The 17862-nt window shown below is 42.8% G+C and overlaps 1 protein-coding gene across 2 annotated transcripts in view; it reads left to right on the top strand.

The window, feature by feature from the left end:
* SH3GL1 (SH3 domain containing GRB2 like 1, endophilin A2) overlaps window positions 1-17862 on the top strand; it is an 81209-nt gene that overhangs the window by 50922 nt on the left and 12425 nt on the right. For both annotated transcript variants that reach the window (XM_070944615.1, XM_070944608.1), the window contains exons 2-6: window positions 2487-2555; window positions 6694-6766; window positions 11043-11186; window positions 13470-13603; window positions 15122-15280. In XM_070944615.1, coding sequence (XP_070800716.1) covers window positions 2487-2555; window positions 6694-6766; window positions 11043-11186; window positions 13470-13603; window positions 15122-15280 — 579 coding nt within the window. The remainder of the gene's footprint in view (window positions 1-2486; window positions 2556-6693; window positions 6767-11042; window positions 11187-13469; window positions 13604-15121; window positions 15281-17862) is intronic.

The following is a 17862-nucleotide window of genomic DNA, read 5'->3' as shown; positions in this document are numbered from 1 at the left end:
CCAAAGCATTTGTTATTGTAATTAGAGGTAGTCCTCGACTTACAACGGTTTGTTTAGTGACCGTTCCAATTTACAACAGCACTGGAAAATGTGACTTACGACCGTTTTTCACACTTACGACCATTGCAGCGTCCCCACGGTCACGTGATCAAAATTCGGACGCTTGGCAATTGGTTCATATTTATGACAGTCGCTGTGTCACTAAATCATGTGATCCGCTTTTGCGACCTTCTGATGAGCAGAATCAGTGGGGAATCGAGATTCACTTAACAAGCACAATGATTCATTTGACTTAACAAATTATTGGGTATTTTAAATTCGTCTCAGCCAAATTATTTAATTCGTTTTTATTCTATTTTAAATTTTTGTATTTATGTGTTTTATTCTGTGGCTGTTCACCGCCCTGAGTCCTTCGGGAGTAGGGCAGTATAGAAATCCAATTAAAAAAAAAAAAAAAATGCAATGATTCACTCAACCAGAAAAATGGCAAGGAAAATCGTAAAGCGAGGCAAATGCACTTAACAAATGTTTCACTTAGCAACATAAGTTTTGGGCTCAGTTGTCAGTGCCATTGTAACTTTGAATAGTCGCTAAATGAACTGTTATAAGTCGAGGACTAGCTGTATATGAGAATGAAGATTTACAATTCTGTGTTTTGATTAGGTATTTAGGCTAAAGGATTGGCGTCTTTTTGACTGGGAGATCATTGAAATTTAAATGTATTCCTAACACTAAGAATAAAAGATAAAGAGGAATCGGTGTATTTCAAGACATGGGAAAGACAGCCAAAATAAAAATGGATATGCTGTGTAATGGTCAAAAAACAAAAATGAGTATGCTGTATTTAACAGCCAAAAATAAAATGGTTATGTTGTGTTTAACAGCCAGGAAATAAAAATGATTGGTTTAACAACAAAGATGAAGATAAAGATGTTGGGTTTTATAGCAAAATAAAATGAGGTGGGATAGCCAAATAAGGAGGAGTATGTTGAGATTAATAGTTAAAATGAAATGAATAAGTTAAGTTTAATAACAGAAATAAAGACTATAAATGTTGAGTTCATTAGTAAAAATAAAATGATTATGTTGGAATTAATTACTTTATGAATGTTTATAATTATTGTGATGATTTATATTGTTAAAATATATCTATCTAAGCAAATGAAAGAGAAAAATGGAATTATAATTGATTAGGATTTAAGATTTAAGTAACGGGTTTTTGGGGATAATGGCATAGTTAAATAGATAAAACTGAGGGAAATAACTGAGTAAAATATTAAGTTGTGTTAATTGAAAATTAAGATTTGTTAGTGATTTGTATTAATTTGTGACCGGATCAAAAACTTTGTTTTGGAAAAAATGTGTTTTATGTTTATGTTTTAAAAAAATAATAATAAACTTTAAAAAAAAAGACATGGGAAAGATTCTATGTATGGATAGAAAAGAAATATGAATAAAAGTTGATAGATAAATGATATAGATAATAGAAAGTTAAATGACAAAAAAGACAAAAAAGAAATAGAAACTCAGATGACATCAGAGTAAATAGAAAAAGGGGGATGGGGGGGAAAGAAAGAAGATTATAAACATAAATGTACAACTATGAAATGATAGATTGGATAAAATGGGAAAGAAATTGAAAAGAAAGCATATATTATTAGAAAATTGGAGTTGCTCGGATACCAAATAAGGGAAATATTGCGGAACAAAGGAGAAAGAAAGGAGAGAGGAGGAGAGGGAGAGAGAGGAATGGAAGAAAGGGGAAGGAGAGGAAGAAAGGATAGGGGACAAGAGCAGGAGAGAAGGCGAGAAGGGGAAAAGGGGAGGAGTGGGGGAGAGGAAGGGGAAGTAGGGGAGGAGAGGAGAGGAGGAAGAAAGTAGAAGAGGAGAGGAGGGAGGGAGGGGAAAGAAAGAAGAAGGAGAAGAAGGTTTGTTGGGAAAAGAGAGGGTAGAAGAGCAACCCCAAATGTGCTTAAAATGTCTTATTTTTATGCTTTCGTTAGAAAAAATATGTATATATATGATCAATCATGGATAAGAGAATGTACATTTACAATAGGTGTATAAGAAATAAAAATAAAAAACTTTTTTCAAAAAAAAATAAATTTAAATGTATTATTGCGGTTTGTAACATTTGTCGTAAGCCACCAGGTGCGGTATTGAATTGGGCAGTCTCAAAGTAGCTGTAAAAAATACATACCTCGTAGAGGCCATCTTCATTTAGCAGCCACAATTGGGATCAGTCGTTAAGCGGAGCAGTCACTAAGTGAAACTGCTCTGCACGGTCTTCACTCAGCTGTTGTTTGCTTTGCCAGCCCGCGAAAGTTGCAAATCGGAGGATCGGTCGTAAAGTGTTTTTTTTTTTTTCATCCCTGTCGTAACCGCGAATGGTCAGGCAGTCGCTAAAGGAGGACTAATTGCAATATATAAATGCTCCTCTTTTTTTTTTTAAAAAAAAAAAATAACCTTTGTGTTTTGGTTCACAGCTGGTCAGCGAGAAAGTTGGCGGGGCTGAAGGAACCAAGCTGGATGAGGACTTCAAAGAAATGGAGAAGGTGTGTAAGGATAACCAACTAATAATGCATGGAAGACATGGCGCTGTGTGGTATGGACAAGATCTACATCAGGGGTCTCCAAATTTGGCAACTTTTAAGACTTGTGGACTTCAATTCCCAGAATTCCCTGGTCTTTCTCCTGCCTGGGGAATCCTGGGAGTTGAAGTCCACAAGTTTGAAAGTCCACAAATTTGGAAACTCATGCTCTAAATGCACGTGATCTCTTTGGTACCTTCTAGCACCGTGATAGCGAACCTATGGCATGCGTGCCACAGGTGGCACGCGGAGCCATATTAGTGGGCATGCCAGCTCAGCTCTGGGGCGCATGCGCGTGGCGGCCAGCTGATTTTCGGGCCTTCTGGGCCCCCCAGAAGTAGGGAAACAGGCTGTTTCCTGCCTCTGGAGGGCCGGGGGGGGGAAAGGCCCGTTTTTCTTTCTTACCTGATTCCAAATCCTCTCTGTGTATCTGGGAAGGGCGAAAACAGCCTTTCCCACTCCCTTGGAGGCCCTACGGAGGCTGAAAGGGCCCATTTCCCCACTCCCGGTGGGACAGGAAGTGATGTTTTTTTTGCTGTCCCCAGCCTCCAGAGACTCCTAGAGAGGCTCCTAGAGAGGTTCTGAAGGCTGGGGACAGCAAAAAACATCACTTCCTGTCCCACCGGGAGTGGGGAAATGGGCCCTTTCAGCCTCCGTAGGGCCTCCAAGGGAGTGGGAAAGGCTGTTTTCGCCGTTCCCAGATACACAGAGAGGATCTGGAACCAGGTAAGAAAGAAAAATGGGCCTACCAGGCCATCATGTGCCAGGAGCGGATGGGGGAGGGGGTTGCACACACATGCGCGTGGGCATGTCGCGCGTGACCCTCCCTCGCCCCCCCCCTCTTGGCACGCGATGGCAAAAAGGTTAGCCATCACTGTTCTAGCATAGTGATGGCGAACCTTTTCGGCACTAAGTGCCCAAACAGGAATGCGCGTGCACCAGAGCACCGGAAACCCAAAGACCAGCTGGCCGGCACGCGCATGCCTGGTTTTTGGCCGTTTTTCAGGCCTTTTTCAGGCCGTTTTTACGGCTTTTTTTCTTGAAAACCACTACTCTAAACCAGAAACTTATAAAAAAGAAAACCTGGCATTTATACAGGTGGTCCTCGATTTACGACCACAATTAAGCCCAACATTTCCGTTGCTAAGCGAGATGGGTGGTTAAGTGAGTTTTGCCCCATTTTATGACCTTGCTTGCCACAGTTGTTAAGTGAATCACCGCAGTTGTGAAGTTGATAACCCAGTTGTTGAGTGAATCGCCAAAGTTGTAAAAGTGAGTCACACGGTTGTTAAGTGAATTCGGCTCCCCCATTGACTTTGCTGGTCAGAAGGTCGCAAAAGGGGATCACGTGAGCCCAGGACGTTGTGACCGTCATAAATATGAAACAGTTGCCAAGCGTCTGGATTTTGATCACGTGACCATGGGGAGGCTGCAACGGTCGTAAGTGTAAAAAACGGTCGCGAGTCTCTTTTTTTTTCAGTGCCGTTGTAACTTCAAACAGTCACTAAATGCACAAGTTGTAAGTCGAGGACTACCTGTATATAAATACCCACCCAAGCTTGTAATAGTTTTCAGGAAAAATTAAATCAAATTCCCGTTCTTTGCACATAAAAAGTTAACATATTGAAAATAAGAAATATGAGTAAAATGGAATGGAATAGAATAAAGTAGAATAAAATAGAATATTGGAATGAAGAATAGAACAGAACAGAACAGAATAGAATATTGGAATGAAGAATAGAGTAAAATAGAATAGAATAAAATAGAATATTGGAATATAGAACAGAACAGAACAGAACAAAATAGAATATTGGAATGAAGAATAGAGTAGAACAGAATTAGAATAGAATAGAATAGAAAATATTGGAATGAAGAGTAGAATAGAATAGAATAAAATAGAATATTGGAATGAAGAACAGAACAGAACAGAACAGAACAGAACAGAATAGAATAGAATAGAATAGAATAGAATAGAAAATATTGGAATGAAGAGTAGAGTAGAATAGAATAGAATAAAATAGAATATTGGAATGAAGAACAGAACAGAACAGAACAGAATAGAATAGAATAGAATAGAATAGAAAATATTGGAATGAAGAGTAGAATAGAATAGAATAGAATAAAATAGAATATTGGAATGAAGAATAGAACAGAACAGAATAGAATAGAATAGAAAATATTGGAATGAAGAGTAGAGTAGAATAGAGTAGAATAGAATAGAATATTGGAATGAAGAATAGAACAGAACAGAACAGAACAGAATAGAAAATATTGGAATGAAGAGTAGAGTAGAATAGAATAGAATAGAATAGAATAGAATAGAATAGAATAGAATAGAATAGAATAGAATAGAATAGAATAGAATAGAATATTGGAATATAGAACAGAACAGAACAGAACAGAACAGAATAGAATAGAATAGAATAGAATAGAATATTGGAATGAAGAGTAGAGTAGAATAGAATAGAATAAAATAGAATATTGGAATATAGAATCGAACAGAACAGAACAGAACAGAATAGAATAGAATAGAATATTGGAATGAAGAATAGAATAGAATACAATAGAATACAATGCAATGCAATACAATACAATATGTTAAATTAGGATTGAATCGAATCGAATCGAATTGAATTCTTGATTGGCGAAGTGTGATAGGCCATTTGTCCTCAGTGCATAAGCTCTCAGTGTACAAAAACAATATAAGTGATAAATTGTGATCATAGTCATAAAAATACATTCATCATGAATCATAAGATCCAACACTTTAGTGATAATCATAGGATACTTAAATAAGCAATCAACAACATATAAATCATGCTAGGAAACTAAAGAAAACAATATAAATCATAAAGATAACAACCAACAGAGTTATAGTCATACGTAGAAAAGGAGATAGGCAATAGGGAGGATGATGATGATGATGATGATGATGATGATGATGATGATGATGATAATAATAATAATAATAATAATAATAATACAGTTTCAGTAAATAGTTTGACAATGTTGTGGGAATGAGTTGTTTAGCAGAGTGATGACACTGGGGGGGGGGGAGGGGGGAATTGTCATTGTGTCTAGTTGTTCTGGTGTGCAGTGCCTTATAGTAGGAGTCTCCAACCTTGGCAACTTTTAAGACCCGTGGAGTTGAATTCCTAGCATTGCTGGCTGAGGAATTCTGGGAGTTGAAGTCCACCGGTCTTAAAGTTGCCAAGGTTGGAGATCCTTGCCCTATAGCGTCATTTTGAGATAGATTGTTGTTTAAGTTTGAGATAGATAGAATAAGCAGAATAGGCAGAATAAAAACATCTTTGGCCTGGCAAATATAATACAATTATATCTAATATTGTTCCAATAACGAAGGCATTCCGGAGCCGGGTGTGACCACTAATATAATTATTTGCTCTTCAGATAGGCAACCTGCCTATTTCACCTTCGCAATGCACCTGGCGCCATGCTCAAAAAAACACAACAGGTCCCCAGCCTTCTTATCTTTTCATATTCATATTTCATATTTTTCATATTCATATTTCATAATTGAGTTTGCTGAAGAACCAGAGAATCTCTTTGGAATAACGCCATCATACATGTATTTCTTTCTTTCTTGTTTCTTGTTAGTTTAGAATATAAAATTGCAAAAACACAAAGGAAAATAGCAAGGAAAATAGAGGAGAGAGAAGGAAAAAGGGAAGGAAGGGAAAAGTGTAGAAAAAAAAGGGGGGGGGAAAGAAAAAGCATTGTCTTCCAGCTCCGTTTGGTGCACCAGAATAAGATAATGCCTATATATGTCCAAACTAGACTGTGTTGCTTCTCTGGATCATATAATAGATGTGGGCACATGCATAATTTTGTATTTATTTATTTAGTTGTGTTTATGTACTGTATATTGGAGGTGGCGACCCTTTGAGAGCTGTATGCCACGAAATTTCATTTTTAATGCAGGCCGATTAGTGTACATTCAAAGTGACAGTAAAGTTATTTTAAGTCCTAAATCTAAGGTTACTAAGCAAACTGCTGTAAGCTGAGGACAATCTGAACCTCCAAATGCAGCCCCCTCCCCCTTATTTTCCCCTTTGTCAACTCGTGACTTCTGTTTCTACAGAAAGTGGACCTTACCAGCAAGGCAGTTACGGAAATCTTGGCCAGAACGACGGAATACCTGCAACCGAACCCCGGTAAGAGTTATGCCGTCGTGATCACCTGCCACGTTTGTTCCCTCTGTTGTGATTTTGTTGAGAAAAACCTTCATGGGCCATGTGCCCCATGGAAACTATAAAAACATATCTCACCACCTCTCGAGGGGAAAAATCCTTTCCTTTCCTTTCCTTTCCTTTCCTTTCCTTTCCTTTCCTTTCCTTTCCTTTCCTTTCCTTTCCTTTCCTTTCCTTTCCTTTCCTTTCCTTTCCTTTCCTTTCCTTTCCTTTCCTTTCCTTTCTCCTCTCCTCTCCTCTCCTCTCCTCTCCTCTCCTCTCCTCTCCTCTCCTCTCCTCTCCCCTCCCCTCCCCTCCCCTCCCCTCCCCTCCCCTCCTCTCCCCTCCCCTCCTTCCTTTCCTTTCTTCTCTCCTTCCCTCCTCTCCTCTCCCCTTCCTTTCCCTTTCCTCCCCTCCTTCCCTCCCCTCCTTCCTTTCCTTTCCTTTCCTTTCTTCTCTCCCTCCCCTCCCCTTCTTCCTTTCCTTTCTTCTGTCCTTCCTTCCTCTTCCCTTCCCTTCCCTTTCCTCCCCTCCTTCCCTTCCCTTCCCTCATTTCCTTTTCCTCGCCCTTCCCTTCCTTTCTTCCTTTCCTTTCCTTCCCTCCTTTCTTCTTTTCCTTTCCCTCCCCCTTCCCTTCTTCTTTTCTTTCTTCCTTTCCTTTCCTCTCCTCCTCCTTCTCCTTCCCATCTTTTTCTCTTTCCCCTTTCCTTTCCTTCTATCCTCCCTTCCTTTCCCTCCCTCTCTGCCCATCTGCTCCTTTCCTTGCTTGCTTGCTTCCGTCTTTCCTTCCTCTCCCCTCCCCCTCCCTCCTTTCCCCTCCTTCCCTTCCCTTTCCCTTCCATCTTTCCTCCCCTCCCTCTCCTTCCTTCCTTCTTCTCTTCCTTCCTTTCCACCCTGTCACTCCTTCCTTCCCTCTCTCCCCTCCCTCCCTCGCATCCTCCTTCTCTTTCTTCCATTCTTTTCCTTCCTTCCTTCCTTCCTTCTTTCCTGGATTATGGTCCTAAATCAAGAACTCCCCGTAGTTCATTTGAGCGTAGAGAAAGCTGATCCCTGCTCAGTGGGCTATCCCAGGCATCGGTAATCATGGAAACGGACCCTCTGCAAACAGAGGGGAGTAGGTAGAGGGGTCTTCCCCGGGGGATTTCCCCCTTGCGGTCCAAAAGGCCTGGGCGGATCCAGCCAGCGGGGCAGATGCTTATAACCTGCGGTCACTTCTTGGATCGAAGCCCTGCATTTCTGCAGGCTTTGCAGCCCCATTCGTGAAGTAATTCCCACCAGGGATTCATTACAACTCGGCCACAAGGCTTCAGAAATTTCTCCACCCTCTCCTCTCCTTCCTTTGGAAAGAAAGAAAGAAAGAAAGAAAGAGAGAGAGAGAGAGAGAGAGAGAGAGAGAGAGAGAGAGAGAGAGAGAGAAAGAAAGAAAGAGAAAGAAAGAAAGAAAGAAAGAAAGAAAGAAAGAAAGAAAGAAAGAAAGAAGAATTGGCAAGCTTTACACCCAGCTATTTTCTGCTCCCTACCTTGGAAAGCAGCTTCTCTTTCCAGATGCTGTGATATTTCAGGATAATGATTTTTTTTTTCTCCGCCAGCAAGGCAGTCTGTGATTTCTTTTTGAAATAGGAAGATCAGGCGACTGTGGGGTCATCCTTGGTGCTCTCTGAGCTGGGTCGTTTTCTTGCAGACGTTTCATGACCCAACTAGGTAACATCATCAGTGCCAGAAGGGAGTGGGATTTCTGGAGAGGAGAAGGACTATGGGGTCCTTGGTTTAGTTTAGTTTATTTGATTTGTATACCGCCCTACTCCCGAAGGACTCAGGGCGGTGAACAGCCACAAGATAAAAACACATAAATACAAAATTTAAAAACAGAATAAAACCGAATTAAACAATTTGGCCGAAGACAGATTTAAAAATACCCCAATAAATTAAAACAAATTAAGATTTGTATTTTAAAAGGGAAAAATTAGGCCAGGCCAGCCTGATGGAATAAAAAGGTTTTAAGAACGCGGTGGAAGGTGCGTAGATCCAGGATCCTCCATATTTCCGGAGGGAGCTCATTCCAGATAGTAGGTGCCCCCACAGAGAAGGCTCTCCCCCTGGGGGCTGCCAGTCGACATTGTTTGGCCGACGGCACCAGAGGAGTCCCACTCTATGGGAGCGTACCGGCCGGTGGGAGGCTACTGATGGCAGCAGGCGGTCCCGTAGATAACCAGGTCCTAAATCATGGAGCGCTCTAAAGATGGTAACCAAGACCTTGAAGCGCACACGGAAGACCACCGGGAGCCAGTGCAGCTCGCGCAGGAGAGGTGTTACATGGGAATGCCATGTCGTTCCTATAACCATCCACGCGGCCACACTCTGCGCCAGTTGGAGCCTCCGGGTGCTCCTCAAGGGGAGCCCCATGTAGAGAGCGTTGCAGTAGTCCAGGCGGGAAGTGACGAGTGCCTGAGTGACTGTGCGTAAGGAGTCCCGATCCAGAAAGGGACGCAACTGGCGAATCAGGCGAACCTGATGAAAAATCCTCCCGGTCACGGCCATCAAGTGCTCTTCTAAAGACAGCCGTGAATCCAGGAGGACACCCAAGTTGCGAGCCCTCTCCGTGGGGGCCAATGATTCGCCCCCATTAGTCAGTGATCGCACCAACTGACTATATCGGGACGTCGGAAACCACAGCCACTCGGTCTTGGATGGGTTGAGCCTGAGCCTGTTTCTCCCCATCCAGATCCGCACGGCCTCCAGGCACCGGGACATCACTTCAAGGGCATCGTTGGGGTGGTCCGGGGTGGTGCTCTCTGAGCTTGCTGATTTTCTTCCAGATGTTTCATTACCCATCTGTGCATCATCAGTGCTAGAAGGGAGTAAGGGTTTGCTCTTATTTTTATATACTTGTGGCTCCCTTCTAAGACTGATGACGTTATCGAGTTGGGTCATGAAACATCTGCAAGATAACAAGTTCAGAAAGTACCAAGGACTCCATAGTTCAACCCTGAGCACTGATGATGTTACCTAGTTGGGTAATGAAATAAGAGCCTTGGTGACGCAGCAGACTAAAGCACTGTTAAGTAGCACCAGCTGTTTGCAATTACTGCAAGTTCGAATTTCACCAGGCTCAAGGTTGACTCAGCCTTCCATCCTTTCGAGGTAGGTAAAATGAGGACCCAGTTTGTGGGGGCAATAAGCTGACTTTGTATTAAAAAAAGAAAACCGCTTAGGGGGCCCCCCGAAAGCCCTACTAAGCAGGTATATACAAAAGTATGAAGGCTATTGCTTAACGCATTGTAAGCCGCCCTGAGTCTCCGGAAAAGGGCGGCATATAAATCGAACCAATAAATAAATGTCTGCAAGAGAACCACCAAGCTCAGAGAGCATCAGGGACCCTGCAGTCCTCTCCTCCTGCTCCTCCTCCTCCTCCACCACCACCACCTTCTTCTCCTGCTCCTTCCCCTCTCTACAAATCCCACTCCTTTCTAGCTCTGATGATGTTACTTAATTGGGTCATGAAACGTCTGTATGAAAACAACCAAGCTCAGAGATCACCAAGGACCTCACTGTTTTCTCCTCCTCCTCCTCCTCCCTCCCCTGCAAATTCCACTCCCTTCTAGCACTGATGACGTTACCTACTTGGGTCATGAAACATCTGCAAGTTAGGAGTCAAGCTCAGAGAGAGGGACCCCACAGTTCTCCTCCTCCTCCTCCACTACCACCATCACCTTCTGCTCCTGCTCCTCCACCCATTTCCTGCTTCCTCCCTCTCCCCCTCTGCTCCTCAAGGCCCGCTCCCTTCTAGCACTGATGACGTTAACTAGTATGGTACTGAAACGTCTCTAAGAAAACCACAAAACTCAGAGCGCACCAAGGACTCCTCATGTCAACACTGAGTTCCAGAGGTGGGTTTCAGCAGGTTCTGACCAGTTCTGGAGAACCGGTAGCAGAAATTTTGAGTAGTTCGGAGAACCGGCAAATACCACCTCTGGCTGGCCCCGCCCCCATCTATTCTCTGCCTTGTGAGTCCCAGCTGATTGGGAGGAAATGGGGATTTTGCAGTAACCTTCCCCTGGAGTGGGGTGGGAATGAAGATTTTACAGTATCCTTCCCCTGCCACGCCCATCAAGCCACGCCCACCAAGCCACACCCAGAGAATTGGCAGTAAAAAAATTTTGAAACCCACCACTGCTGAGCTCCAGATATTGTATTTTTGGGGGGCAAGAGCTGCGGAATGGGAATTCAACCATGGCTGTTTCCTCCTTATTCTTTGTTCCAGCATCCCGGGCGAAACTGACCATGCTGAACACGGTTTCCAAGATCCGAGGGCAAGTGAAGAATCCAGGGTACCCACAGTCTGAAGGCCTCCTAGGCGAGTCCATGATGCGATACGGCAAGGAGCTGGGCGACGATTCCAACTTCGGTAAGCATCGGTCTCTCCGCGAAAGGAATACTTGGCAGAAAATTACATCCTGCTTCCAGGTTAAAAAATAGATAGATAGAATGAATAGATAGATAGATAGATAGATAGATAGATAGATAGATAGATAGATAAAATAGATAGATAAAATGGATAGATAAAATAGATAGATAGAATGAATAGAATGAATAGAATGAGCCTGGATAGCTCAACAGACTAAGCACTGTAATTTAACACCAGCTGTCTGCAATTAAAGTAAGATCGAATCTCGCCAGGCTCAAGGTTGACTCAGCCTTCCATCCTTTCTAAGGTAGGTAAATTGAGGACCCAGTTTGTGGGGGCAATAAGCTGACTTTGTATAAATATACAAAAAGTATGAAGGCTATTGCTTAACGCACTCAGGGCGGCTTACGCACTGTAAGCTGCCCTGAGTCTCCAGAGAAGGGCGGCATATAAATCAAATAAAAAATAAATTTTAAAAATAAATTTTAAAAAAATAGATAGATAGATAGATAGATAGATAGATAGATAGATAGATAGATAGAATGAATAGATAGATAGATAGATAGATAGATAGATAGATAGATAGAATGAATAGATAGAATGAATAGATAGAATAGATAGATAGATAGATAGATAGATAGATAGATAGATAGATAGATAGAATAGATAGAATGAATAGATAGAATAGCTTTATTGTCACTTCGAATGTACGCTAATCGGCATACATTAAAGTGAAATTTCATTGCATACAGCTCTCAAAGGGTCACCACCTCCAATATACTGTACATTACATAAATACCCCCAAAATACATAAACCTCCACCGTTGCTATGTCCACACAATACAGTATGTTAGAAGGAACGCAATGTTGTCCAGAGTGGAGTGCCCTTCTCCACTCTGTTCCTTCCTTGCTCCCTTCTCCCTTCCTCCCTTCTCACCTCCCTTTGTTCCTACCTCTTCTTTCTTCCTTCTTTTCTCTGCCTTCACTCTCTTCCTCTCTGCTTCCTCCCTTCTCTCTCTCCTCCCTTTATTTCTTCCTTTCTTCCTTCTTTTTCTTCCATTTATTCCCTTATTCTTTTTTCTTCCTTCGTCTGTTTTTCACTCTCTTCCCCCCTCCCTTCCTTCCTTGCTCCCTTACTCACTTCTCTCTCTCCTTCTTCCTTCCTTCCTTCCTTCTTTCCTTCCTTTCTTCCTTCCCTCCCACCCTTCCCTCCTTCCTCTATTTTCCCTTCCTTCCTTCCATGCTTGAGAAATGCCTTCCAACTGTACTTAAAACTGACTCCTGGTGTCAGTTTAAGATACACACTGTGAATCCTGGCCTGTAACACTTGGATACCTTCTGCAAAATAGCCGAGACATTACAGCCTGTATTGTTGGCTCCCACAGGGCTTGATGGTGCCAGCTGATGTCCTCCAGATGTGGTGGACTTTCAGAAGCGTATCGAATTTTGGAACGATGTGCTAAGGACTACATTCCCAAAAAATAGGCCCAGGATAATCCAGGCTGGGGACGGACAAAAATGGCATTGGATTGAATTTAAAACAATGAATGAAATTTACATTAAATTGTCATTGAACTGCAGTTGGTATGATGATTCCTTAAGTGATTAAAAATTTACAATTTCGTGGCCACTTCAGAGGGCTTCAAAAGTTCCAGCAAAAGGCATATTTCTGGAACTACGATTGTCTGGGTCTGTTTTAAATCATGATTTTTAATTCATTTATAATGAGCAGCTGGAGAACCGGGAGAAGAGAAAACCAGAGTCAGCTGTTGTGCACAAAAAGGAGAAGAGAGGTTATTATATATAGGCCCATTCTTCTTCCCTTGAGTTCTCCTTGTACAGAATTCCATATTTATCTAGGTCTAGCAAACTTGTTCACAGCCTGACTTCCCATCTAGAGAAATTAATAATATGTGGGAAAAAATTAATCAAGGTCAAAGAATCGTAGAATGTAAGGATTTGCAAAGGATTTTTGAGATCATCTAATCCAGTGCTTCTAACAGTATCTCTTCTTTAGACCTTCTCTCATTCCTGATCCTTTTGACCAGGTTCTCTTTTCAGCTCCTTCAATCGCTCCGATAGATCCTTCCTGATCCTTCTGACCAGAGGGATCCAGGATTAATCCTTCCCCGATCCCTGATTATCTGCTTCTCAGCAATGCTCCTCATAGATCGTAGGCCGAGTCAGAAATCTCTGAGGCGTGAACATTGCTCATAAAGATCAGTTGATCCCCTTCTCCTCCCAATTTACAACGGATCTGCTTTTTTCTCCTGATGGATAAAGGCGACGCCCTGCTGGATGCCGGCGAATCTATGAAGCGCCTGGCCGAAGTGAAGGATTCTCTGGACATCGAGGTCAAGCAGAACTTCATCGATCCCCTTCAGAATTTGTGCGACAAGGACTTGAAAGAGATCCAGGTAATCTCCTGAGGGGGGGGGGGGTTTGGGAAGAAGAGAGAGCGTTGGATGGGATCGTGTCCTTGAAGGGATCAAGAGATCTTGTGGGTCCCACCGTGATAGTGCAACCGTAGCCCTTTTAAGACGGGTGGACTTCAACTCCCAGAATACTCCAACCAGCAGTGCTGGCTGGGGTATTCTGGGAGTTGAAGTCCACCCTTCTTAAAAGGGCTACGGTTGACCTACAGGAAGGCCTTAAAAACTGGCTTTGGTTTAAGGGATCCCTGCTGGATGTCGTTCTACCTCTATCCTGAATTTGATGAGTCAGAGGCATTAAATCTAGTTGATTTAATTTTATATTACATTATCATCTTATCTTGATATTGTCACATCAGCACCTAAATATAAATAAATAAGGAGGAAACTACACACATCCCTTGCCTTATGACCACAATGGAGCCCAATATTCCTGTGGCTAAGCGAGACAGTTGTTAAGCCATGAATTAACTTAAGTGTTAAGTTGTTAAGTGAATTGACTTAAAACACAGTTGTTAAGTGAATCGGGACATCCCATTGACTATGCTCGTCAGAAAAGGAGGGGGTCATATTTCCCTGGGACTCTGCAACCCTCATGCGAGTTTCCAAGCGTCCAAATTTTGATCATGCGACCATGCGGAGGCTGCCATGGTCATAAGTATGAAAAACAGTCATCAATTTCTTTTTTTTTTCAGTGTCGTTGTAACTGGTAACTGTCAAGAGTTTGACAATCCCGATAGTTGTGGCGTACAGCAACACCACAAATAATTTGTGTTAAATATATGGCTTCTCCTTTGGCCTTTATTTCATGACACCATTGTTCAATGGAGAGCATTGGCGGTACAGGTGGTCCTTGACTTACAACGGTTCATTTAGTGACCGTTTAAAGTTACGACGGCATTGAAAAAAGGAGACTTATGGCCGTTTTTCACACTGACGACCATTGCTGCATCCCCATGGTCACGCGATCAAAATTAAGACCCTTGGGCGCTGACTCGTATTTATGACGGTGGCAGTGTCACTTGATCCCCTTTTGAGACCTTCTGAGAAGAAAAGTCAAAGGGATATCCTGATTCACTTAACAACCGTGTTTCTAATTTAACAACTCAGGTGATTCACTTAACAGCTGTGGCAAGAATGGGCATAAAATGGAGCAAAATTCACTTAACAAGTGTCTCATTTAGCAAAAATTTTGGCTCAGTTGTGGTTGTAAGTCATGGCCTGCCTGTATTTATACAATATTATGTAAATTATGTCTCACATAATATTATGCAGATGTAATTAATTGGACAAAATGTCCTCATTTGCAGTGTGATTTTATTACACAACCGATCCAGCTCCCTGCAGGCGAATATTCTCCAGTATTACCAGTGCTTGTTAATAACCATTTAATTGGGGGAAAGAATTTGCGTTTGAAAGTAGTTTAACTTGAAAAAGCCGAGCATACCCCATCTCTACTATTTACTATTTTTTTTTTCCTCCTCCTTCCTCCCCCCCAAAAAGCACCACCTGAAAAAGTTAGAAGGGCGACGTTTGGATTTTGACTACAAAAAGAAACGCCAAGGGAAAATTCCGGATGAAGAACTGCGACAAGCTTTGGAAAAGTTTGAGGAGTCGAAGGAAGTGGCGGAGACGAGTATGCACAATCTTCTCGAGACCGACGTAAGTGTGTGCATTGCGGCCAAGAACGGAAAGAATTAGAAGCTTTAGGTTGTCCCATGTCAAAATCCTATACTATAGGCCAGACTTCTGGACTTCAACTTGAACTCCTGATCCCCCATTTTTCTCATCTGGTGTCTTAACCACTAGACCCGTGATGGCGAACCTATGGCACACGTGCCACAGGTGGCACGCGGAGCCATATTAGTGGGCACGCCAGCTCAGCTCTGGGGCGCATGCGCACGCCGGCCAGCTGATTTTCGGGCCTTCTGGGCCCACTAGAAGTAGGGAAACAGGCTGTTTCCTGCCTCTGGAGGGCCTGGGGGTGGGGTGGGGAAGGCCCGTTTTTCTTTCTTACCTGGCTCCAGATCCCCTCTGTGAGGGCGAAAACAGCCTTTCCCACTCCCTTGGAGGTCCTACGGAGGCTGAAAGGGCCCATTTCCCCACTCCCGGTGGGACAGGAAGTGACGTTTTTTCGTGTCCGCAGCCTCCAGAGACTCCTAGAGAGGCTCGTAGAGACTCCTAGAGAGGTTCTGGAGGCTGGGGACAGCAAAAAATGTCACTTCCTGTCCCACCGGGAGTTGGGAAATGGGCCCTTTCAGCCTCCGTAGGGCCTCCAAGGGAGTGGGAAAGGCTGTTTTCGCCATTCCCAGATACACAGAGAGGATTTGGAACCAGGTAAGAAAGAAAAACAGGCCTACCAGGCCATCATGTGCCAGGAGCGGGGGGAGAGGGGGGAGGGGGTTGCACACACATGCGCGTGGGCACGTGCACGCGCGACCCTCGCCCGCCCCCCCCCCCTCCTGGCACGCGATGGCAAAAAGGTTAGCCATCACTGCACTAGACCAAACTGTTTCCCTTAGCAAATTAGTGAATCAGTGGGCTAGGTTCGCACATTAGATTAAGCCCCAAACAAATCACATCCTAGTTTAATTCCAGCCAAGTTCACGATGACAACATGAGTTATAGCACTGGCTTCTAAGGTAATACCTGAGGTAACAAAGAGTCAATCAGAATAGAGGTGGAAGGGACCTTGGAGGTCTTCTGTTCCAACCTCCTACTCAAGCAGAAGACCCTGTACCATTTCAGACAAGTAGCTGTCCAGTCTCTTCTTAAAAATCTCCAGTGTTGGAGCATTCACAACTTCTGGTGGCAAGCTGTTCCACTGATTAATTGTTCTGACTGTCCTTAATTCCAGTTTGCTTCTCTCCTTTTCTTTATTTTTTTATTAAAGAGTTTTACAAAAAATTTTACAAATATTTCCCCCTCCCCCCCTCCCTTCCTTACCCTCCCGCTCCCCACCCCTGAACTTCCCGGAACAAAATACAGGGTATAACAATTAAGAATCATATACTAAGCTAAGCTAGCTATCTATGGACTCCTATCCCCTCCTTCACACTTTAACTCCCCTTTTACTTAACTAAATATGAATACTCTTAATTTTTCTATTCCTTCATAAGCTATTTGATACTTTTTAGTCCGATATTTGTTTTGAATATAATCAATCCATCTTCTCCATTCCGATATATATCTTTCTTGTGAATGGTCTTTCAAATATGCTGAAATTTTTGCCATTTCTGCTAAATTCGCTACTTTTAATGTCCAATCTTCAATAGTAGGCAAATCTTCCTTCTTCCAATATTGCGCCACCAGAAGTCTAGCTGCAGTTATTAAATTCAAAATCAATTTAGTCTCTCTAACAGTACAATCTGTAATTATACCCAACAAAAACAACTGTGGAGTAAACCTTATCTTCTTTTTAAGAATATTTTGAATAATCCACCATATTTTTATCCAAAATGCTTTAACTTTTTTACAAGTCCACCATATATGATAATAGGTGGCATCATCACAATCACATCTCCAACACTTAGATTGCAAATTCGGATACATACAGGCTAGCTTTTTAGGGTCTAAATGCCATCCGTAAAACATTTTATAAAAATTTTCTCTTAAATTTTGCGCTTGCGTAAATTTCACATTTCTAACCCATATTTTTTCCCAAGTTTCCAACATTATTGGTTCCTGAATATTTTATGCCAGTTTGCTTCTCTCCTTGATGTGTTTCCACCCATTCTTTCTTGTCCTGCCTTCAGGTGCTTTGGAGAATAGGTTGACCCCCTCTTCTTTGAGGCAGCCCCCTTAGAATTCCCCAGGCAGCATGGCTGACTGGGGGATTCTGGGAGTTGAAGTCCACAAGTCCTAGAGTTGCCAGGATTGGACACCCCCTGCTCTAGAGTCAGGCCTAAACGAGGGGGAAAAAAGCTCTTAAATTAGGATATTCCTATTCTGGTATCTACAGGGATGTGGTGGCTCAGTGGCTAAGATGCTGAGCTTGTTGATCAAAAGGTCGGCAGTTCAGCGGTTCGAATCCCTAGTGCCGCGTAATGGGGTGAGTTCCCATTACTTGTCCCAGCTTCTGCCAACCTAGCAGTTCGAAAGCAGGTAAAAAATGCAGGTAGAGAAATAGGGACCACCTTTGGTGGGAAGGTAACAGCGTTCCGTGCGCCTTTGGCGTTGAGTCATGCCGGTCACATGACCACAGAGACGTCTTCGGACAGCGCTGGCTCTTCGGCTTTGAAATG

This window comes from Pituophis catenifer, unplaced genomic scaffold (genome assembly GCF_029215685.1).
Source record: "Pituophis catenifer annectens isolate HBS135680 unplaced genomic scaffold, rPitCat1.0.hap2 SCAF_1, whole genome shotgun sequence".
Classification (NCBI taxonomy): domain Eukaryota; kingdom Metazoa; phylum Chordata; class Lepidosauria; order Squamata; family Colubridae; genus Pituophis; species Pituophis catenifer.
This window is presented reverse-complemented; position numbering and strand designations above follow the sequence as displayed.